The 23,085-nt window shown below is 36.4% G+C and overlaps 1 protein-coding gene across 4 annotated transcripts in view; it reads right to left on the reverse strand.

Annotated features, from left to right (window-relative positions):
* Gpc6 (glypican 6) overlaps window positions 1-23,085 on the reverse strand; it is a 1,113,645-nt gene that overhangs the window by 566,368 nt on the left and 524,192 nt on the right. For all 4 annotated transcript variants that reach the window (XM_074043143.1, XM_074043144.1, XM_074043145.1 and 1 more), the window contains one exon: window positions 1,812-2,203. In XM_074043143.1, coding sequence (XP_073899244.1) covers window positions 1,812-2,203 — 392 coding nt within the window. The remainder of the gene's footprint in view (window positions 1-1,811; window positions 2,204-23,085) is intronic.

Genomic DNA, 23,085 nt, shown 5'->3' on the forward strand with positions numbered 1-23,085 from the left:
CAGTGACTAAATTTTAGTTTAACTTATTAAATTATCTTAATTAAATTTATTTCTCATCACAAAATATATCTGCTCAGGAAAATACAGAATATATTTAATTTTTAGTACTTATTTGTATTTTAGAGACCAAACTCAGGTGGTCATATTTCCCCTGCTATTCTACCTGGCTACTTCCTTATTAATCCACTTTTAAGGATCTAGTTCCTTTGGATGTAAAACATTGTTTGTATCCAATAAAAAATTATATTAAACATCAGCGTTATATATATATATAATCAGCATTATTTTATATAGTTAAATTCCTTATAATTATCCCTTTAATATCCTTTTGCAAATAGCCATCTCATATACTTACACTTTTTAGGAACTGATACTTTAAAGATGGATTGCTATAAATTTTACAAATCATGTCACAGAGGAACATTTTTAAGGGTGTGTACACTACAAGGTCTTTCTGCCAAGATGTAAATGTTGAGCTCAATGTGGGAAAAAAATAACAGGGTAGTATCAATAGTTATGAAAAACACTGTGGCTCTTTGGCACAGCCTTGCAATAACGAAATACTATTTGGCAAAAGTCTTTGAACAAATATGACCTTCTTTAGGTGACACAATACCAGATTCCTTTTATTTATTGTTTCTACTTCACTTCTTATAGGAATCACCTTTTAGTTTATTTGTAGGACTGACCTCATAAATGAGCAGGCCCATCTCCTAAGAGCAGTTAAATGTCAAGGCAGAACTTAAACAAAGGCAGATATCCTCTACACAGGAAAGGTTCAAGGTTGAAAAGTGGAGAACGCTCCCTTGCATTAATGGTTTAAAGACATTATTCTCAAGGGGAGGCTCCAAAGTCGATCAATGATTTATCTTTTTCATAAATCCAGCCCAATACTGGACATGGAATTACAAAGATAATGGGTAACCCAAGGAATCATCTGCTACAATATGTACTTTGTATCCATTAGTCCTCCTTAATTCAGTTCTACAGTGTCAGCTGAGGGCTTTTCTTTCCTGATTAAAGAACTCAGCCACATTGACACGTGATAAAAAAGAAATAGCAGGTGCTGCTGTCCTCAACAACTTGTCTCCACTCACAGAACCAATGAAGATTGTCACCTTGACTCCCCAGAGGACTAGAACCCCTGAATGGACAATTCCATGGGTATTTATCATCCTTAAATTTTGATCAAAAATGTCAAGTGATCCTAGTTGCAAGTCACCTGTTTTCACACCACTCCTAATGATAATTACTCTGCTAAGAAGGGGACTAGGAACTAGAGAAAAGGTTAGTTCGAGAAGAATCAATTTAGAAAGTAACACATATGTACATGGAAGCAATAATAGGAATCTCCTTGTATACCTATCCTGACCTCAACTAGCAAAAACCCCTGGTCCTCCTTATTGATGTTTGTACTCTCTCCTCAACAAAATTAGAGATAAGGGCAAAACAGTTTCTGCCTGGAAGCCAGGGGGTGGGGGGAAAGGGAGGAAGTGGGTGAAAGGGAAGTGGGGGGGGAGGGAGAAATGACCCAATCATTGTATGCACATATGAATAAAGGAAGTTAAAAAAAACCAAAAGATAATTACCCTGCTATATTTCTGATGAATACTGACATTGTTTTCCAGACCGCATGGAATTACACAAAGCAAGGAAAAAAAAAAAAAAAACAGAATTAAGCATGGACATTCAGTTGATTTATCTTAGAGCAAGGGCTATTGAAAATAAGAATTTTTACCTTTACAAAATATTGTTTTAAATGAGAATAAAAAGAAGATGACAGATTAGAAAAACTGCACATGTGCACTTACCTTGGAAACTCGGTTCGCAACTTCTCTGCCCACGGTCAGTCCCTGGACGAAGGTGCGGGCGGCAATGAAGGCGCGTGTCACCTGAATCTTCAGTTTCCTGGGCACGTCCCCAAAGGGCTTCAGCTGGTCGGTGTATTTGCTCACGCACTCCAGGTAGTCCTCGCTGAAGTGGTACTGAGGGTTGATCAGCTGGAACATCCGCTCCAGGAGCCGCGCCCAGAAGTCATTGAGCATCTCCTCCAGGTTCACGTTGCCCCCGGTGTAGTATCGCTTCAGCTCTGTGAAGAGGTCCTGGAACACCTCCGAATTCTGCATGTACAGCATCCCGTACGTCCGGACGAACATGTCATTTAGAGACTTCTCTGCATTCTCCAGAAGCTCCCGGAAAAACTCTGGAGACAAAACAAGAAAGTAGTCGTAGGTTAATAAGAGCTAGAAAGCCCAAGAGTTTTCTTTACCTTAAAACACTCCTAATGGGCAATTTCAAAGAAAAAGCATATATTCTGATTAAGGAACTAACAGACTGGTGAAAATGCTATTTTAAGTGAGATCTGATCAATATCTGTGATCTTTTGTGAGGCAAAGGATCCAGAAGACTCCATGATTTCCATTTGAAAGAACACCCATTACCATTAGGAGTTTACCACTTCATATTCCTCCAAAATAGCTCAATTATTTTTCATGTATTATTAAATTTTAGGAAATCCTGTGGTCTGATATAAACACAAATCAAAGTAAGCTTCAAACATAATGTACAAAATATCATCATTAACATAATAGCAAATGCATTCTGATAAACACATTTATTCTAGCTTATTTACAAATTTCTTGTAATACTAAATTCAATTAAATTGCTTTTATTTGGAATAGTGGGATCCTCTATTAAGTGGGATGCTCGAATTAATGCAATTATTTTGGACTCTTTCTAGTTCCTATATATAGCAATCAATTAACTGTGTTCAGAAACTCATGATTCAATTAAATTCATTTAATGCTAAAGCTATAATGAACATAACTAAAGTGCCCATAATGAATCAGAAAGCCATGAAGTATCTTGGATTCTCATAATAAATATAAACTATCATTTTATAGCACTTGAACAAAATATTGGCAATTGGGCTTTCTGGTTAAGAGGCACTAAATAAAAAATTATGCATCAACAAAGGAATTTTTCTACCCTGCCTCTTGGGTGTTACTGAGATCACTGAGAGGATCAACAAGTAAGGCAGGAATTAAAGACATTGGGTTCTGTAGCCTCAAACTCTCCCATTGGGTACTCTTGGCCTAAGGCTCTCCCACTGGATGTTGCTGCCTCAGGTTCTCTAAAGACACCCTCTGAGTACCCAGCATACATTAGGGTGGAAGTCATTGAACACTTCTCATTGCATATATGAGCCTGGTTAGAGCAAGTCCAAGTTTTATTCCTTTTAGAGACTGTAGGTTGGGTGAGGTAAAAGCTAAGAGAAGATAATGTTGCTGAGTTTATAAATTCAAGTTTCCAAGAACAGAGTGATACTGCTTCACCCCTTTAAAGCTTCTGTTTATTCCCTGAACCTATGCCCTCCCTTACAAATGCAAGAACAAATCAAGTCCAGGACACTTAAAAGACTCCAAGTAAAAACTTCATAAAAGGGCTTCTTTCTGGAGCCTGAGGGGTGGGGGGACGAGGTTCCTACTGAAGACGCAAGAAGGAGACAAGTGAGGACTCTGTCTCAATGGAGTCCATGGGAGTTACTTTGTGTTCTCTCAGAAGGTGGCTGAAGAAGCACTTGCTCTTGCCACTTCTACGATTCATAAAGAATTGAGCCATTGTTTTGGTAATTAAGTAGTGTCTGTATTAAGTATAACTATCTTTTATTTGTTTTTAAATAAGACCAAATCAACAAAGCTTAATGTTCCCTTATTTTTCTTCGTGCAAAAAATATACATATCTCATAAAAAAAAATATGTATCTCGTTTGTCTTAAGTATCTATATTCTGTTTGCTACAGAGGCAGCAAAAGTTTAGGGATTATCTAAGAGTCATGGCTAATAAACCCTGTGTCCATTTGTTCAGGCCACAATTCTTTTTTGGGGGGGTGGAATTGGGGTTTGAACTTAAGGTGTTGCCCAGAGTACACTACCACTTAAGCCACACCTCCCAGTCCTTTTGCTTTAGTTACATTTCCAAGGGGGTCTTCACAGTTATCCTCCCAGTCCAGCTGGTGACAGGCAAGTACCACCATGCACAGCTTTTATTGGTTGTGATGGGGTCTTGTGAACTTTTTGTGGACTGATCTAAAACCATGATCTTCTGCATCTTAGCTTCTTGTATAGCTAGGATTATAGGTAGGAACAACTGCTTCTGGCAAGCCGCAAAGTATTTCTTACTTTTATTTTCTCAAATATAAAATCAGGTTACATATTATTAAAGGGGTAGAAGTATTGATAACACTGATTTAATCAGTACATATTGGATATATGTATCAAAAATTGTCAAAATGTTTAAATGTTTAAGGCAAGGGAAATGTTAATTGCTTTGACTTCATCATTATACACTATGGACATGTATCAAATTATCACAACTTACTCCATAAATTTGTACAATTAAAACAATAATTAAGGTAGCCATGTTACCATGATATCATGTACACAAATACAGTTTTACCTGCTCAGGAGGTGGATACCAGGAAAATCATGGTTCAAGGTCGTCTGGGAAAAAAGCTAGGGAGACTCCAAACAAGTTGGGTATGGTAGTGCCTGCCTGTAATCCCAGCTACATGGGAGGCAGAGGTAGTGGCATTGTAGAGGCAGAAGCATTGTGGTCTGAGGCCAGACCTGTACAAAAAGTGCAAGATCCTGTCTGAAAACTAACTAAAGCAAAAAGGACTAGAGGAGTGGTCAAGTGAGAGAGCATCTGCCTACCCTACATAGCAAGTGTGAGGCCCTAAGTTCAAACTCTATATCACCAAATAAATGAATGAATGAATGAATAAGCAAAATGAAAAGCAACTCCCCATCTTTCAGCATCAAGTAAATGAATGCTGAAGCAGGTAATTATGAATGTCCGTCCCGAAGCTATTCGTGGCTTTGTGATATCAAGGACATAATAAAAATCTTTTTATAAATATACCTTACCTAGTTTTTCCTAAAATGGAAAGGTTGTTAAATCATTACTATCAACAGCAAAGTAAAAAAAAAATATTAATAATAAGTAAAACCTTTTCCATCTTGAAACCAAGAATGAAGACGGCTTGGCCATGCTGATCCCGGAGTAGGTGAAAGGTGTTGTAATTGTGAAAGAAGATAGAAAAGAATGGTAAAATCATTGAATTGAAAAATACTAATATAATGAGACTGGAAAGTGGATTGAATCTATTTTTTTTGAGGTCAATTATTTCATTGGACTCAGGAATTAAAGCTTAATTTATTGAATACAGGGTAGTACCTTTTGTAATCAATAGTCAGTAATCAACAGTTTCATCTAGATTTGCAAAGGAGGGCAGAAAGAGAGAGTGAGTAAGGAAGAGAAAGTGAAAGTCATTTGAGTCCTCATTGTTTTCCAAAGACTTGAGGAATAGATGTGTGTCTCTAGGGATGAAGTTTTTGTTTTTCTCTTACCAACAATAACATTCCTGAGGCCTTTTCTCTCTTGACAGGGAAACTCTGAAATATATATAAGCTCACTTTGAAGGTGAGTGGCTATAATCAGACTGCCTCCTCACTGTGTCTTATGGTTCATTTTCTTAGGTCTAAATTAGTATTCATGATTGAATATAGAAACCAAGTTAATATATTTCAATAAATATGGCTTAAGAAACACTTCATTAATCCGGGAGTGGTGGCTCATACCTGTAATCCCCAGAACTAGGGAGGTTGATGCAAGAGGATTGTGAGTTTGAGGCCAGCCTAGGCTGCATAGGAACACCTTGTCTCAAAAGAAAAATAAACAAAAGAAAAGAAACATTTCATTAGATGCCAAGCTGAAACTTTTTTGTCATTGTCTCAAAAGTTTGCTATTAGCTTGACTGGTCCTCAAAAGTCAAATTACTTCTTGTTCAAAATCATTCTATGGGTTACTGATCTCATAGTCAAGTTAATATTTGGTACTGAAAGATGCTAATATATCAGTCAATTATGAAAAATGTTGCTACCTTAGGGTACATTGATCTTAGATCTTATGAAAAATAGGAATCAAAGGTACTGAGGCAAAACTAATGTCTTCCAAAAATAAGTGTGCTCATTTCATTTTCAACAGGCCTGTAGACTTCCACCTTTGGAAGGTTGACTCTGTACAAAGTACTTTATGCTTGAATGAAAATTGTTTCTCAGCAAACCAAACAAGATAGAGACTTGGAAGACAGTTATGTGATCCATTTTGCTGATGAAGTATTATGTCCCAACACATCAGAGAGAGTAAAATTCAAGAGCAATATAAGAAAATCAATCTCAATGTAACTCTGTGTTTAATCACAGAGGGCAAAGCTCACATTGGAGAAAGGCTTTCGTCAACAAAATTCTCATCTGCAAGGAACAGTTTGGCTGAAAGAAATGCTATTTTGATTTTTCTTTTCTTCCCCAATCACAAAATATACATCAAAGGCGGATGCTCATGGCTTAGTCATGCTTCAGAGGTGCACAAAAGAACTTTTCCCACCAGCCTTAGCCTCTGGGAGGATTTTATTTATCTAGAGGGGAGATTGGAAGGAAACATCTGTTTGCTGCAGGGCAGGCTGCCTTAAGTGGGAGAACAATCTTGTAGATAAAAGTCACCACCGTTCCAAAAGCAAAAAGAAAGCCTGAGAGATGCTGCCTGTTGCTCAGAGAGGTCTCTCAAGGGGCAAAAAATTGAGTCCTCGGAGCCAAGAGCCGCCCTAAGGACATCTGATGAAAGCTTCAAATGAGGCATCCCAATAAATGGATTGAAATGCAAGGTGGCACACAGAACCAAAGGGAAGCAGAAGCAAGAGGAAAAGGCAGACTAGAAGCTCCCTAGGAATTCACAGGCAATCTAAGACAACCAAAGCTTCTCCCACTCCAGTCAGGAAAGTTGTCTTCTTAACACGACAGAGGATAAGCCAACACTGTGCTGGGCTGTGTATGGAGAATGCACCTTATGGCACCGTTTTCCTATTCTATCTTCATTCACACTCCCCACAATGCTTCTTGAAAGTTTGCTTAAAAATGAATATTCCACTGCTGGAGGAGTGGCACAATTGGTAAGAGCACATGCCTAGCAAGTGTGTGGCCCTAAATTCAAACCCTAGTACTGCCAAATAAATAAATAAATAAAATGAATGTTTCAAGATAGTAGTGTAAATACTTGTAATTAAAGACCTCAATATATGAAATGCTGTGGCCACTGGTCAGTGGTGTTTCTAATGCGTGATTACAGGCAGCACTTGTCCTACCTTGGGAAGTAGATGTGCTGAGTTATTTCCCTTAAACTCAGAAAAAATTTACACACATGTGCAGGTGAGTGTGTCTGTACAATTCCTCCTAATCTCTTTCTTTTTACTCTTCCCCAGAAAAGCACGCTAAACCATTTTGGCCAGCATAGCCAAGTTTGGCTGGGAATGTTCAGAGGAGAGGCTGTCACTGAGGATAAAGTGGTTCTGAAAGCTGATGGCCTAGAAAGGCTGTGATTCATAGATGTACAGTACCACAACTACCCTGCCCACTCCGTTCTTCAAGGTTAACTGAGTAGGAGTGTCTTTTTTCATTACATCTGCGGGCTTTCAGGTCTTTTATTCAGTCAGAACTCTCCTTGCTTACACAATGCCTAATATGATCAGCAGGAAAATGCTTACTTAATAAGGGCTATTAATGAAGACTCATGGTGCCATTTGTTTTCATATATGTTTGACATATATGAGAACACAGGATCCCTAAATGGCCTATCTGTTCTCACTCCTCAGGGGCTGAGAATTTGTAAGTATGCTTAGGCAAAAACTGATGTTACTCAGGGATCAAATGTAAGATGAAGCATCACCCTTAGATATTTTAGTAAATATGCTTGTTAGCAATTGGAAGCCACTACTGTACATCGGGTGTCTCATCCTCAGCATTGGTACCATGAGCTCGCTTGTCCTGTGCATTTTAGGAGGTAAGTAGCATCCATGGCCACGACCTACTACATGCCAGAATCACATCCTTCTCTCAGAAGGACAATCAAAATGTCCACAGACATTGTCAACCATTCTCTAAGGAATAAAATCGCTCTTTGCACCTTACCCTCACCTACTGAGAGCCACCCTTCAACTGATAAATTCTAAAGCTTACAAATAAAACTTTAAAAATTTCCAAAAAAATCCATCACATTTCTAGACCTTGTCAGTCCTATAACTTATTAATGAAAAAATTGAAGAGTTATATTTTAAGTGAAAGGAAATGAAATACAGAATATATGCACACTAAGGTTCTCAGAGGTCAATATTGTCATTCCCACGTAGGAAACTGCCATTTCACATAGTAAGGTCTTAAAAGAGATGAATAGTGAGTGAGTGAAAACAGACAGATGGATGAACATGAACGCCCAGTGACACACAACCTGACTCGAACTGGACTAACTCATCTTAAACAATGAAGACTTCATGGCCCATCTCAGAGAGAAAGAAAGATACTACAAGCCACGTTGGAGATTAAGACAACTAATTTGCCCTCCTGTCCTCCTCTAAGTTCTTAAAGATTTATACATATATATAATCATTCCAAGTTCATGTGCATCTATACATAAAACATACTGTGACCTCTGTTTAAACAGACACTAATTGTCAATATTACTCTATCAGACCTTGACTTCCTCTCCAAACCCTGCCACCTGTCTTAAGCCACACTTTGTCTTTACTGAAACAGTGCCTGGTTTTAAGTGAACTGCAAAACCCCTGTACACCATCACACCTGGCAGTCTCCCACATAAAGCATTCTTCCATTCAATACATAATCTGTTGTATTCAATAAACTCTCTTTGGAGTTTTGTTTTGTTGTTGTTTTTAATAAACAAGATGATGCCATTGTTTATTTTTCATTATCCAGGGTATATGAGAGAAAGAGCAAAGGAACTATTTTGAATAGATATCTGACTAAAGTGTTTCAGTATTTTTTTTACTCAAAGTCATTTGCATTTTTGTGTAGGAAGCAGACCGTCAGGATGAATTTTCAAAAATTATCGGGTTGAAATTATATAAAAGGGAAAAATCAAAATCTATAATTATTGAGAGACAATGTTACTATGAGCAAAACTTCATTCCTGATTTGTCACATCTGTATCTCTGAATTCATACTTCCTCTTGCTTTGTAAATGTATATGTGTGTATTCATAAATTAAATTTATTATATAAAAGTAAGTATATGATTTACTCAGTCAATTCTTCCTGGGATTTAATAGAAGCCTGTGTGATTTCAAAGTGATCAACTAAAGTAACACACATCTTTCCTGTTTGAAGGATTGTTCTAACTGTATATCTGCCCCTTAAGTAAGTGTTGTTTCTCCTTTCACTTGACAAACTGATTTAAAATACAAACAAGGAAGCAATTGTATACATTTATTATTTCTATTTGTCTCTGTTACATGTTAGGAGAAAAGTAAATCATCAAATTTTAACTTCTGACCAAAAAACAATGGGCTTGAAACAATAAATGAGTCTGCTTCAAATCATCACTAGAGACAGGACCAAAGAAATTGCCCCCACTCTAAGAGGCATCATGCACCACAGGTTAGGCTTTTCATCCAATGTGTGCAAACCAGATATGAGTTTACCTATTTTGCAGATGAGGAAACTGAGACTTTAAATGCTAAGCCCTAGACCACTAAACCAGTATGCAAAGCTGTTATACACAGGATGAGCAGTAAGAATGCACTAGACAGCTTATCCCAAGTCAAATTTATATATTGTGATTTAAATAATTAATGTAAAGCACTGTAAACTCCTAAGACAGTGGAAAAATTATATTTACATGTAAGTTGCAAAATGCATCCTAAAGTCACATATTAATTATTTATAAAATAATTTTCATGAATGATTATATTTTTCCACTAATACTAATTAGTTTATATAGTTAACAGACTAAAGAGCATGCTCAAATCTTTAGGATCAGTGTATTTTCCTCAAAGGAGTACATCTAGTAGAAAAAAATCAACCACATTGATGTGGTTACTATATGAGGATGAATATAGAAATCTTAAATTGGCCTGAGCCACCATGGGAAGGGGATTGGGGAGGAGCAAAACAGACTGGTAGAGATGAACCAATTGGGATTGTAATACATATATGCATGGAGACAACACAAGGACTCTCCCTGTGTAGCTATCTTTATCTCAAGCTAGCAAAAATGCCATGTTTCTCTAATTACGTTTTGTGATTTTCTTCTACAAAATCAAAGAACAGGAGGATGGAACAGATTCTGCTGGGGGTGGGGGTGGGGTTTGGCACCAGTGGGAGGGGGAAGGTGGCAGGGAAAAAGGAAGGGGTAAATATGGTGCAAATACTGTGCACACATGTATGCAAATACAAAAATGATGCCTATTGAAACTGTTCTAGGAATCAGGGGAGTGGGATGAAAGAGAGCAGTGGAGGGGATGAATTCAAGTATGTTATATTTGATACATTGTAAGAACCTTTGTAAATGCTAAAATGTACCCCCAACTAGCACAACAATAATAACAAAAAAAATTAAAAAATGAAAATCAACCAGAGAACCTAAGATTTTAACTAGTGTATAAAACAATGACTGTCAAACAGAAGAATGCTAAAAATACCTGACCAAAATATGTCTCATCATTCATCACAGAGATTGAAAAATCTACCTTAAAAGTTCATTTAGAAACACAAAAGACCAGGGATAGCTAAGGCAATACTGAGCAAAAAAAACACTAGAAGTATCACAATACCCGACTTCAGACTATACTACAGAGCCATAGCAATTAAAACAGCATGGTACTGGCACAGATATGAAGACCAGTGGGACAGAACAGAGGACCTGGATATGAATCTACACAGCTATGCCCACCTTATTTTTGACAAATGTGCCAAAAACATATGATAGAGAAAAGACAGCCTCTTCAACAAATGTTGCTGGGAAAAGTGGTTCTCTGCCTGCAGAAAACTGAAACTAGACCTATGCCTATCACCCTGTACCAGTATCATCTCAAAGTGGATTAAAGACCTTACTGACCTGCCTGAAACTTGGCAAGTGGTAGAGGAAAGAGCAGGGAGTACTCTGGAAGCAATAGGTATAGGCAAGGGCTTCTTCAGTAGAACTCAAACAGCCCAGTAAAGAGAAAGGATGAACAAATGGGACTACATGAAATTTAAAAACTTCTGCACAACAAAAGAAATGGTGTCTAAACTGAAGAGACCACCAACAGAGTGGGAGAAAATATTTGCCAGGTATACATCAGACAAGGGACTGATAACCAGAATATAAAGGAAGCTCAAAAAACTAAACTCTTCCAAAATCAATGAACCAATAAAGAAGTGGGCAACTGAACTAAACAGAACTTTTTCAAAGGAAGAAGTCCAAATGGCCAAAAAACACATGAAAAAATGCTCACCATCCCTGGCCATAAAGGAAATGCAAATCAAAGTCACACTAATATTCCACCTCACTCCTGTTAGAATAGAATACCAAAAACAGCAAATGTTGGTGAGGATGTGGGGAAAAAGGAACCCTCATACACTGCTGGTAGGAATGTAAGCTAGTACAGCCACTTTGGAAAACAATATGGAAGCTTCTTAAAAAACAAAACGTAGACCTGCCATATGATCCAGCAATACCACGCCTAGGGATATACTTGATGGAATGCAACACAGGTTACTCCAGAGGCACCTGCAAGCCCATGTTTATCACAGAAGCACTATTCACAATAGCTAAGTTATGGAAACAGCCAAGATGCCCCACTACTGACAAATGGATTAAGAAAATGTGGTACTTATACACAATGGAATTTTACTCAGCCATGAAGAAGAATGAAATTTTGTCATTCACAATTAAATGGATGCAACTGGAGAATATCATCTTAAGTGAAGTTAGCCAAGCTCAGAAGGCCAAAAATTGCATGTTCTCCCTCATATGTGGATTATAGACTTAAAACAAATGCAGTAATATTATTGGACATGGGTCATACACTAAGGGGAGAATGTGCACAGGAGGAATAGGGAAAGGGAAGGAAACCTAAAACTTGAATGTGGTTGATGTACTCACTATAGAGGAGCAAATAAAGTAATCTTATACTGATAGAGGCTACTATGAGGACTAGGAAGTAGTGAAGAGGTCTGGTGGAGATGAACCCATATAGGTTGCAATACACATGTGCATGGAAACAACGCTAGGAATCTCTCTGTCCAGGTATCTTTATCTCACACAGGAAAAACGCTATGTCTTTCTTATTATCTCTTATGTTTTCTCTTCAACAAAACTGGAGAACAAGAGTGTGGAACAGCTTCTTCCTGGAAGCTGGGGGTGAGGGGGTGGCCCAAACAATGTATACACATGTGAGTAAATGTAAAAAATGATAAAATTAAAAAGTGTCATTTTCAAGCAAATGTCCGTATATATCATTTTATAATTATACGCATGTTAGTAACAGTTATATATCCTGGTGCATACACTTACATATTCTTGGTAAGTTATATATAGATTATATTTTCATACTTTGGTATTATCATATTTAAGTTAAATCTTTTAATATCTTGGTAAACTAGTTATACTTTAAGGAAATATGGGTTTTCTTAGAATATTATCTATATAGATTATTTGTTTCAACCAATGAGATTGACAGGAATGAAGTCTTACTCTGCTCAGAAATCTCAATGTCAAGACCAATAAAAGGCATTAACAGTTGGTTGTCCAGTACAGAATGTATATGTGCTACCATCTCCAAAATAAAGTTCTAATGAAAGATATTATTGACAGTTGATTATTATGATTACAATGATGATGATCACAAGAAACTACAGACACTTAAGAATACTGATGTCCTTGGTCAGTGTTCTCTCAAGTACATTTGACTTCATCAGGAAAAGGGTATGTGCCTGAAGTTGCACCTCATAGCCCTCCTCCACCACCATGCCATTCTCAGAGTTATGCCTTGACTCACTGAAAGTCCTGATAACACAGAATCTGTTCACCTTTCTTACTACAGAATTTCCCAGGCATATTTCTCTCACAGAATTCTCATCCTTGCACTGTAAGTTAGTGGCTTGAAAGCAAGTCATCCAGAAAAGATACTTTAGGAAATACTAAAATAGCTTAAAGCAGAAGTTGGTCTCCATCCAATCAGTGTGCTATTATTAAGTCCTGTCAGCTATGAAGGGTTTCTGAGTTTTTCAATGTTTGAATTAAAAACAAACAGAAAATCAATGGCAAAGAAGAATATGCAACAGAGACCTTATGTGGTACAAAAATGCCAAAAATATTTAATATTTTTACAGAAAGGCTTTACTGATTTCTGGCATAAGGGGTCAAAATGCTTAGTGAGATGTTTAAAGATGAATTCATTCAACAAAATTTCTTATGCCTCTGACTTCTTGTTGGCAGGAGGACAGTTTAATTATTAGTCTGTTAACTCTCACATAAGTAGTTGAATAGAAATTGCTTTTCCACTATTATTTTTATCTTATATGTTAAAATGTAGGCTGACAGCTCTGCAACACATTCATCTCTATAATCTCTCCCACAGGGAACTGAAATCCACAAGTAAATTCTTAAACCACTTAATGATTGAGGGAATTTTGGTGACCTTAGTGATTTTAAAGCAAGACACTCCTAAGTTTCTCTAAGGTTGTGGTCTAATGAATCCCTGAAGAATTTCATAAGGACAAAATTCCACAGCAACTGTGGCACATTTTTGTTGTTGTTGTTTCTTTTCTTTTTCCTTTCATTATTGTTTTCTCTTTTTAGGGGCAGGGGATTGAACTACCTCAGGGTCTTAGAAATGGTAAGCTTTTTCTTCATGACAATTACTGAAAATAGAAATTTAAACTACCTCTTAATGTCTTGAAAAAACTACCAAATATCCTATAACAAAATACAACATTCACCACAAATCAAGAATTAGTCTCATAACTCTCTTAAAATAAAGTTGCTAGAATACTATTACATATATACATATATAGTATATATATGTATATACTATTACATATAATTAAAAATTGTTCACTATATTAATCCAAAGGTTGTTTGTGTTATCTTTCTCCCTATGTGTGTAGTGAACTTTTATAAATTAGATGTAAGTAAGTGGAATCATGATAGTTCTGAGAAAATACTACTATCCTGTAAATTAGAAAGTCAAGGGTATCATGATGGATTTTAATAATAACAAAATAATAGGTTTAATGCATTATTAGTGAATTAATTAATGCAGTAGTAATAATATAATAATGCATGTGTAATCCACTATTCAGTTCAATTGAACATCACCATTTTGTATTTTTTCAATTTATCTAATTTAACTGACTAGACTTTTTCATGAAGAAAAATTTTAATGATAACTCATCAGTTTACAACCATGAATGCTCATTAAAAATAATCAATACCTTGCACCAAACTCCTTCAATTTAATACCATTAAAGTCAAGTCAGCAGAACAGATTAAATGCCAGGAGATTTTTCAAACTGGTTTGTAATTCAGCAGATAAAGGAAGTTTTCTTGGAAAGTACTATTATGTAATTGTTTGACAAAGGGAGATTTGTAGCAATAAAACTGTTATAGAAATTGTGGACTTGAATTCAGATTTCACAAGGTGAAACTTTTCCTATACTTAGTGAGCTTTACACAGTAGGTTGATAAATGCTTTATCTCTTGGTAGGTTATTTCTCCCAAAGATATCTTGAAAGTAAGAAAGACTGATTAGGGCATTTATGTTCTCGAGGTGGTATAGATAAACTATTAATTCCCACAATCATGAATTAAGTTTGAAATGTGCTGGCGGTTTCTGCCAAAAGCAGACAACTGTTCTGAACCTGAAGATGTATTTCTCTCCCTCTAAACACTGGCTAGGAAATTCAAAGCTGAGATGCATCTGCAGTTCACTTGCCTCATTAGGCACGAATTCTTGGCTTTGGCCTATGGACCACACCCTTTAGGCCTTGCCTACAAGCCAGCTTCCATTTTTCTCTTAGAGATGACATCAACTCTGCTTTGGCTGCCTGTTTAACCTTTTATGCATCCCAAGTGTAGAATTATATTAAAAGCAGCTTAATATCTTTCCTACTTTTGTTTCTTAACTGGCAAAAGCAATTAGGTTTCCAAATTAAGATTACAGTAATATATATAACTGTGTTCATACACCCAGTTCTTTCCCCAGCTACATTTCTTTGTCCACTCAATCACTTGCTGGCAGGAGAAAGACCTACCAGCACCAAGCCACCAAGAGAGAACTGTAGAATGTAGATCAAGGCTAATTTATGTGTAAAAGCCAGTGGTGAGGATCTGGGGCTATTGAAACAAGAGACTATATAAGTGTTAAGGTGAGTGAGGAGGAATAGCCAAATGGAATTTACTCCTTCTTCCTTCTTCACATGATTTTTAATCTAAGCTTGTCCTTAAAATTGCTTTTCAAAGCCTTAATGCCTAATTCTAATGTCATGCTGAAGCAGGAGGATTGTGAGTTTGAAGACAGAACTTGTCTCAAAAATAAAAAGTTTATATACCTACGCTGCATTTCAGATTAATTAAGCCACTATTTCTAGGAACGGCATACAAGTATCCATATATCAGAAAGGTGATCCAATCATACAACCAAGATTGAGAACCATGGCAGCGCTCATTTGTTCTCCAATGCTTTCATTTTAGTCAATGTCAGGTAATTATATGGAGAGAGGAAGAGGAATGGTGGAGAGGATCCATATTATACATACATCATGGATGTCTCAATTCTCTTCTTACTTCACTTCCTTTCCCTTCCCTCCTCCCAGTAGACAGTGTTATGGTGTTGGACGGACAGACTTACGTTGATAAGTGGTACCAAGAGCATGGAGGAGCACTGACAATGTTCCTGGGGGACAGAGTATGCTAATCTTTTCTTGTTTTCCCTCCATCTCCTTTTCTTTGCCAGAACCAAACACTCTCTTAGGTTATCCTCCGCTTTCATTGATTAGGGGATAACTGGCGTTTCCCAGTCCAAAGGAAAAAGAATGCCTGTCACAGACTAACAGAACAGCATAATAGAGACAATGGAAACTAAAGATACCCGGAAACGCTGGGTTAAACAAGTGAAATTATACATGAAAACTTCATCAGAATATTATGTCTTAATCTAAGCCTCAATTTTTAAGTCATATACTTTCTAGTCCATCAAAATCTAGCAATAGTAGAAACATGTCACAAATTTACTTTGGTCAACAGATCTAAATGAAAGTAGTCATGAGCAGAAAACCATGAGAGTTTTTAAAAAGAAATGTAATAAAAATGCACTCATATCTTCTATTATACTACTGTTTTCAGTTGTTTTTAACTATCTGTATTTCTAAACGAAGAGTTTTCATTTTAATACTTATTACAAAAGTGCATTGTTTTTAAGAAGATGAGATAGTAACATGCAACATGCTTTAGTAGAAAAAATATGAAAGAAAACAGTTCAGTTGCAATGGCCAGGCCAAAGATTTGTGTACAAAGACATTCATCTCATTATTATTTATCCTACCCTAAAAAGGAAATGGTATTAAAAAATCCCACAAGAAGTGTATATACACAAATACAAATGTTATTTAAAACTAGCATTTAAAAATAGTATTTTTAAAAGCTAATAGTTAATCATTACAAACTATGAGTCAGCTACAAATTCAAGGGCTTCTATGCATTAACTAGTTTAATCTTGTTAATAATCCATGAGGCAGTTATTATTATCATTCACATTTTACTTTTGGAGCAACAGAAGCACAGAAAATTTAGTAACTTCCAAGGTATATAACTAACAGGTAGTGGAGCTGGAATTACAACCCCATGCAGCCTGTCTTCAGGATTAGTGTCTATGGGGTCAGGTGGAAATTCTGTGAAGATTGAAACTGATGCTGTTTACAGGACCCTCATTAACAAATATAAAACCATAAGCACAAGACACCATGCCACAGGGAAATGCTGAGCTAGAAATAATAGGTATAAAAGTGCACACCCAGTACAATCCCAATTTTGTAAAGAATTTGCAAATACACACATTGTGACAACCAAAAAAAAAAACTATATAACAGTTTGCAATAGATTGAAGGTTACAGTTCATTTGTATTTCTTCTCTGCATATTATTTAATTGCCTAATCTTTCAGAGTTGGAAAGACTGCAATATTATTTCAACTTAAAGAACTTAAATATTCAATGAGAGCATAAGATCCTCACACGCCATTAAGGGAAAAAAGACATGGAGAAGACAGACAATAAATAAGAAACTTACTCCAAATCACAGAATACTTCAACAAATTCGTAGGGAGTAGAATGTGAGTCTCTTACTTTAAATCTAGTTTTTTGTGTGTGTATGCTGGGGGCGGGGGGAACTGGGGCTTGAACTCAGGGCTTTGCACTTACAAAGCAGGTGCTTTACCACTCAAACCACTCCACCAGCTCCAAAAAGGACTTATTTAATGAACAAAAAAGGTAGTAGTCTCTAAGGCACAATATTTGGGCTGTATTGGTTCTGGTAAGGTTAGGTAATTATTCATCAATGACAAGAACATTCAAACTCTTGCTGTTCGTGTGAATACTTTTAAAATATGGATAATTTTTGTTTATATCTAGACAAACAAAGGATTTCCCAAATTGGTATCATCAGTAGCCAACAAAATTCCATTGTCAGCCCAAGCTAAGGAAAAAAAGAACATCAGTCTTAGATTTAATTCACTATGAACTTAAAATTTTGGTCATTTTCTCTACGGAGCTTTTGTGGAGATTTGACAAACACGATGATTGACTGCGTGATTCTAAGAATGCTCCTATCTACAGTTTCACACCACCACCAAAAGTACAGAAACTCATGCACCTTTCAACCACTTGTCCCTTACTATCTACTTGAGCTGGTTAGACAGGTGACACTGTTACCCAAAATTGTCCTTAAACCTTAAACCTATGAACAGGAAATGAATGTCAGCCCTACTTGGATAGATGTCTTAATCAAATGTAATTAATATGCTTTGTATGGATGAATGAACAATCAATCACCTCATATAGAAACACAACAAGACAAAGTATTATTGCGTATTATTGTAAAGGTGATCACTTAATGTTGGCCAAAATATAGGTAAAATCAATTAAATTGATTTTTCCAGTAATTAATAGGATTCTTCTAAAAGAAGAAAAATATCAAAATCAGGTCTTTGGTATAGCTTAGCGATAAAAGTGCTTGCCAAGAATGTGAGAGGCCTTAGTTTCTATGGCCAGCAATGGAAAAAAAATCAGTACTCTCATATTGTGTGATGGGTGTCTTACCTTTATAACATCAATCATATGAAAAGCAATAAACTAAAAATGATAATCTTTAAACATTTGATAAGAATCATTTCTTCAGTGCCAACATTTATGAAATTCTTCAGCGGTGAACGTATGCATCTAACTTTTCATTATGTTACAGTCAAAATAAATCCTAGATAACTGACATGCTTACTTTGACTCAGTGGCATATTTTTAGTTTATGAATAAGTTTAAAATTGTCTATCTTTCAATTTCTGAATTATATAGATGTGAGTAAAACTTACCAGTAAAAGACATTCACTCTTCCAAAGGCCAGTGCTTTGTTTTTGGTTTGGTTTGAAATATCCTGACTTGTGTAAGTGGCTTATGTTGTAAAAGTGACTCCCTCCTTGTCCATTCTTCCTCCCCCCTCCCCCCACCTTTTTGAACTACTGATGGTAATCAATCAACCTCTTCCAGCTCCAACTGCTGCATTCAGTTATCATCAAGAGCAGACATCACCTAGCACTCTAATCTTGCTCTGATGGATAGAATACTAACCTTTCACAAGATTAGGGACACAAGGTGCTCTAGAGATAATAAAATTCAAATAGGTTTATTTCAAAGGGCAACCCAATCTCGCTTTTGTTCATGGGTCACTTGACAGATCATTTGCCAAAGCAGTTTTTGTATCTTTCCAAGCCAGATTCTGGTTAAATATGCCATGGTGTCAAATTAAGTGCCCCTCAAAGCGGCCAAAGCCTGCGGTTCCAAAGTAGGAACAAGAAAACTTGGAAATGACAATATTTTTGTAGATGTGACAAAATACTGGCTAATAGTTCCAGTTTTGTTTAACTGATACCTAATATAATCACAAGGTAAATCAAGGATGACTGGGTTGAAAATATCCATGATTTTGTGTAATTGCTAGCATTATGATCCTTAAGGACTATTAAGAAATTTTCAGTTCAAATAAATGCCTATTGAAAACCAGATTCAAGAGTTAAAACATCTGCTTTTAAAAATATTGTGCGTGTTTCTCCTTAACATTTTTCTAGAAATAGGCCAAAGATTAACATAACATAAATCAAGAGTAAGTACTACATAAATCTGAAGGAAAAGATGAGGACTAAAAGCTGAGCTGTTCCTCAAAGAACAATGAGGAATTCTCAGAGTAAGGAGTCATGTACTTGAGTTATTATTGCAAATTACCTTCAGTAGCCAGAAATGGTGGGGCATGCCTCTAAATCCTAGCCACTCAGGAGGCAGAGACAGGAGAATCTCAAGCTTGAGGCCATACCTGACAAAATTAGTGAGACTTTGTCCCAAAACAGAATAAAAACCAAAGAATAAGGTGTGGGGAAGGCAGTTCAAGTGGTAAGCACTTGCTTAGCAAGTTTAATAACCTGGGCTCAACACTCAGTATGCAGTAAATAAATTCATTAATTAATAAATAAGCAAATAAATAACTTAGTAAATTGAATAAAATTACCTTTCACCACGAACAAGCCTGCACATACTGACTAGTGAGAAAATGGGAAAGGAAAACCAAAAGCAGTTTTGTGTCTAAATCCTCCTACAATGTGTTATTCCACTGTAGGATAGCATATAAAAATTAGGATGAGAGAAATGTAAAAGTAACATTCCTAATTATCTCCTGCTGGACATAGCTATTGTCAACTTTAAAAATAATTTTGATTTTTAAATAAATGTGACATTTTGCAATGTAGTATGAAAGCTCTGTTTTGTTTTGTTTGGTTTTTTTGAGTGGAAAAGCAGAGGTTTATTAAGCAGAGAGGAAAAGACAAGAAAAGCTCCTGTACGGGAAGAGTCTCAGAAAGGCTGAGTTCCTCTGCTCATGTTTTAAAAGAGTTTTACACTTGATGAACTATATATTCTTTGAAAAAGGGGAAAAGTTAAATTTATGTGTATATAAAATACATATTTAAATTGGAAAAAGGCCTTTAAAATCTAAACATTACTTCATTAGAAGACAGCTTGTGGTTACTAATATTTTGTGTATTTTAAATATCATAGCAAGCTCATTTTCCCCAAAATATTTCTAAACTAATCATGATTATGTTTACTATAGTTTCTTAATTAGATAAGCCTTTTGAAATGAAACAATTATAATCAATTCTATCTTTAAAATAAAATATTCAGCAGGGCTGTTTTTCTCTCTTATTTCTATAATGCAGCTAAAGTACATTTAAAACAAATTCTTATTGGAAATAAATGTGGGACACACTCTCCAGATTTAACCTTCATTGAGGCTATGCAAATTTAGTGAATGTTAATTAGATTAGTTAAAGATTGCTGTTCAGTGTTTTAAATTCTTAGAACAATCTTTTTTTTTTATTCTTCTGGTAATATGAATTTTTTTTATTGTTTTATTATTCATATGCGCATACAAGGCTTGGGTCATTTCTCCCCCCTGCCCCCACTCCCTCCCTTACCACCCACTCCGCCCCCTCCCTCTCCCCCCCACCCCCCCAATACCCAGCATAAACTATTTTGCCCTTATCTCTAACTTTGTTGAAGAGAGAGTATAAGCAATAATAGGAAGGAACAAGTGTTTTTGCTGGTTGAGATAAGGATAGCAATACAGGGAGTTGACTCACATTGATTTCCTGTACGTGTGTGTTGCTTTCTAGGTTAATTCTTTTTGATCTAACCTTTTCTCTAGATCCTGATCCCCTTTTCCTATTGGCCTCAGTTGCTTTTAAGGTATCTGCTTTAGTTTCTCTGCGTTAAGGGCAACAAATGCTAGCTAATTTTTTAGGTGTCTTACCTATCCTCACCCCTCCCTTGTGTGCTCTCCCTTTTATCATGTGCTCAAAGTCCAATCCCCTTGTTGTGTTTGCCCTTGATCTAATGTCCACATATGAGGGAGAACATACGATTTTTGGTCTTTTGGGCCAGGCTAACCTCACTCAGAATGATGTTCTCCAATTCCATCCATTTACCAGCGAATGATAACATTTCATTCTTCTTCATGGCTGCATAAAATTCCATTGTGTATAGATACCACATTTTCTTAATCCATTCGTCAGTGGTGGGGCATCTTGGCTGTTTCTATAACTTGGCTATTGTGAATAGTGCTGCAATAAACATGGGTGTGCAGGTGCCTCTGGAGTAATCTGACTCACATTCTTTTGGGTATATCCCCAAGAGTGGTATTGCTGGATCATATGGTAGATCAATGTTTAGCTTTTTAAGTAGCCTCCAAATTTTTTTCCAGAGTTGTTGTACTATGGTAATACGAATTTTATGAAGTTAAAGTGATTATTTTTACTGAGATAGTAGAACCATCAAGCTATATTCTACCTTCTCTGTTTACAGAAGACGTATCTAACGGAGTATGGAGTGTTGTGTAAACAACCTTGCAGACAAGAAGTGGACAACCAGACTTCAACTGCTGCATAGAATTGGACACATAAGGAAAGGAGGAATAAATTAACAATTTCCATTCAGTATTTTGATTCTCTTGGTTTTACCAAAAATTGAGAGGTCAGTGTTTTTAGTAGGAACTCAATTTTTTTTTTTTTTTGAATAGGAGGACTCCTGGGGCTTTGAATTAATTAGGCCTCCCACTTGCTGAACATGGAAATTGAGCCATGCACCTAGCCTTTTTGATTTTTTCAGGAAAGGTCTCATGATTTTGCTCAAGGTGGCCTCCTACCTACACCCTCCTAAGTGACTGGGATCACAGCATGTGCCACCATGCCCAGCTTGTTTGTTGAGATGTGATCTCATTGACTTTTTGCCTAACTTGGCCTGGAGATCCCCCTAATCTCCACTTCCTGAGTAGCTTACATTATAGGCGTGAGCTACCATACCTGGTCTACCAGCTGCTCTCACGTAACCTTGTCTGTAAAATAGAAATAATGGTGTCTTCCTCATAGGGTGTTAAGAAGATTACACAAAGTAATCAAGAGCATAGAATATAGGATAATTATCAGTTATAATTTTTTCAAAAATGAAAACACTTGAAATAACACATTATCATACTCTTTATTGTTCACTTAAGATCTGTTTTGGTTTTATAAGAGAACATTACTTTTCCCATCAAACCAGTTCAATGAGGTCTTATGATGTATCATTATTGAGAATGGCCAAAAAAAATTGTAATTTCTTTTTTTTTTCACCTTTTTTTTTATTGTTTTATTATTCATATGTGCATACAAGGCTTGGGTCATTTCTCCCCCCCTGTCCCCACCCCCTCCCTTACCACCGACTCCGCCCCCTCCTTCCCCCCCCTCAATACCCAGCAGAAACTATTTTGCCCTTATCTCTAATTTTGTTGAAGAGAGAGTATAAGCAATAATAGGAGGGAACAAGGGTTTTTGCTGGTTGAGATAAGGATAGCTATACAGGGAGTTGACTCACATTAATTTCTTGTGCGTGTGTGTTGCCTTCTAGGTTAATTCTTTTTGATCTCACCTTTTCTCTAGTTCCTGGTCCCCTTCTCCTATTGGCCTCAGTTGCTTTTAAGGTATTTGCTAGCTAATTTTTTAGGTGTCTTACCTATCCTCACCCCTCCCCTGTGTGCTCTCAGTTTTATCACATGATCAAAGTCCAATCCCCTTGTTGTGTTTGCCCTTGATCTAATGTCCACATATGATGGAGAACATACGATTTTTGGTCTTTTGGGCCAGGCTAACCTCAGTCAGAATGATGTCCTCCAATTCCATCTATTTACCAGCAAATGATAACAAAATTTGTAATTTCTGACAAGATCAAGTTTTTTAGTTGTCCATGACCACAACAATAATTTCATTGAAAATTCTTGATAGCATACATATAATTTAATAGAATATGTTCTTATAAAAATTATTTAACTTTATTCTCTCATAAGTTTGTCAACTCAAAAGTGGCCTTAAGTCATAATATCTCCCTGTTTATGGTCTTTCAGAAACTG

This window comes from Castor canadensis, chromosome 10 (genome assembly GCF_047511655.1).
Source record: "Castor canadensis chromosome 10, mCasCan1.hap1v2, whole genome shotgun sequence".
NCBI classification, from domain to species: Eukaryota; Metazoa; Chordata; class Mammalia; order Rodentia; family Castoridae; genus Castor; species Castor canadensis.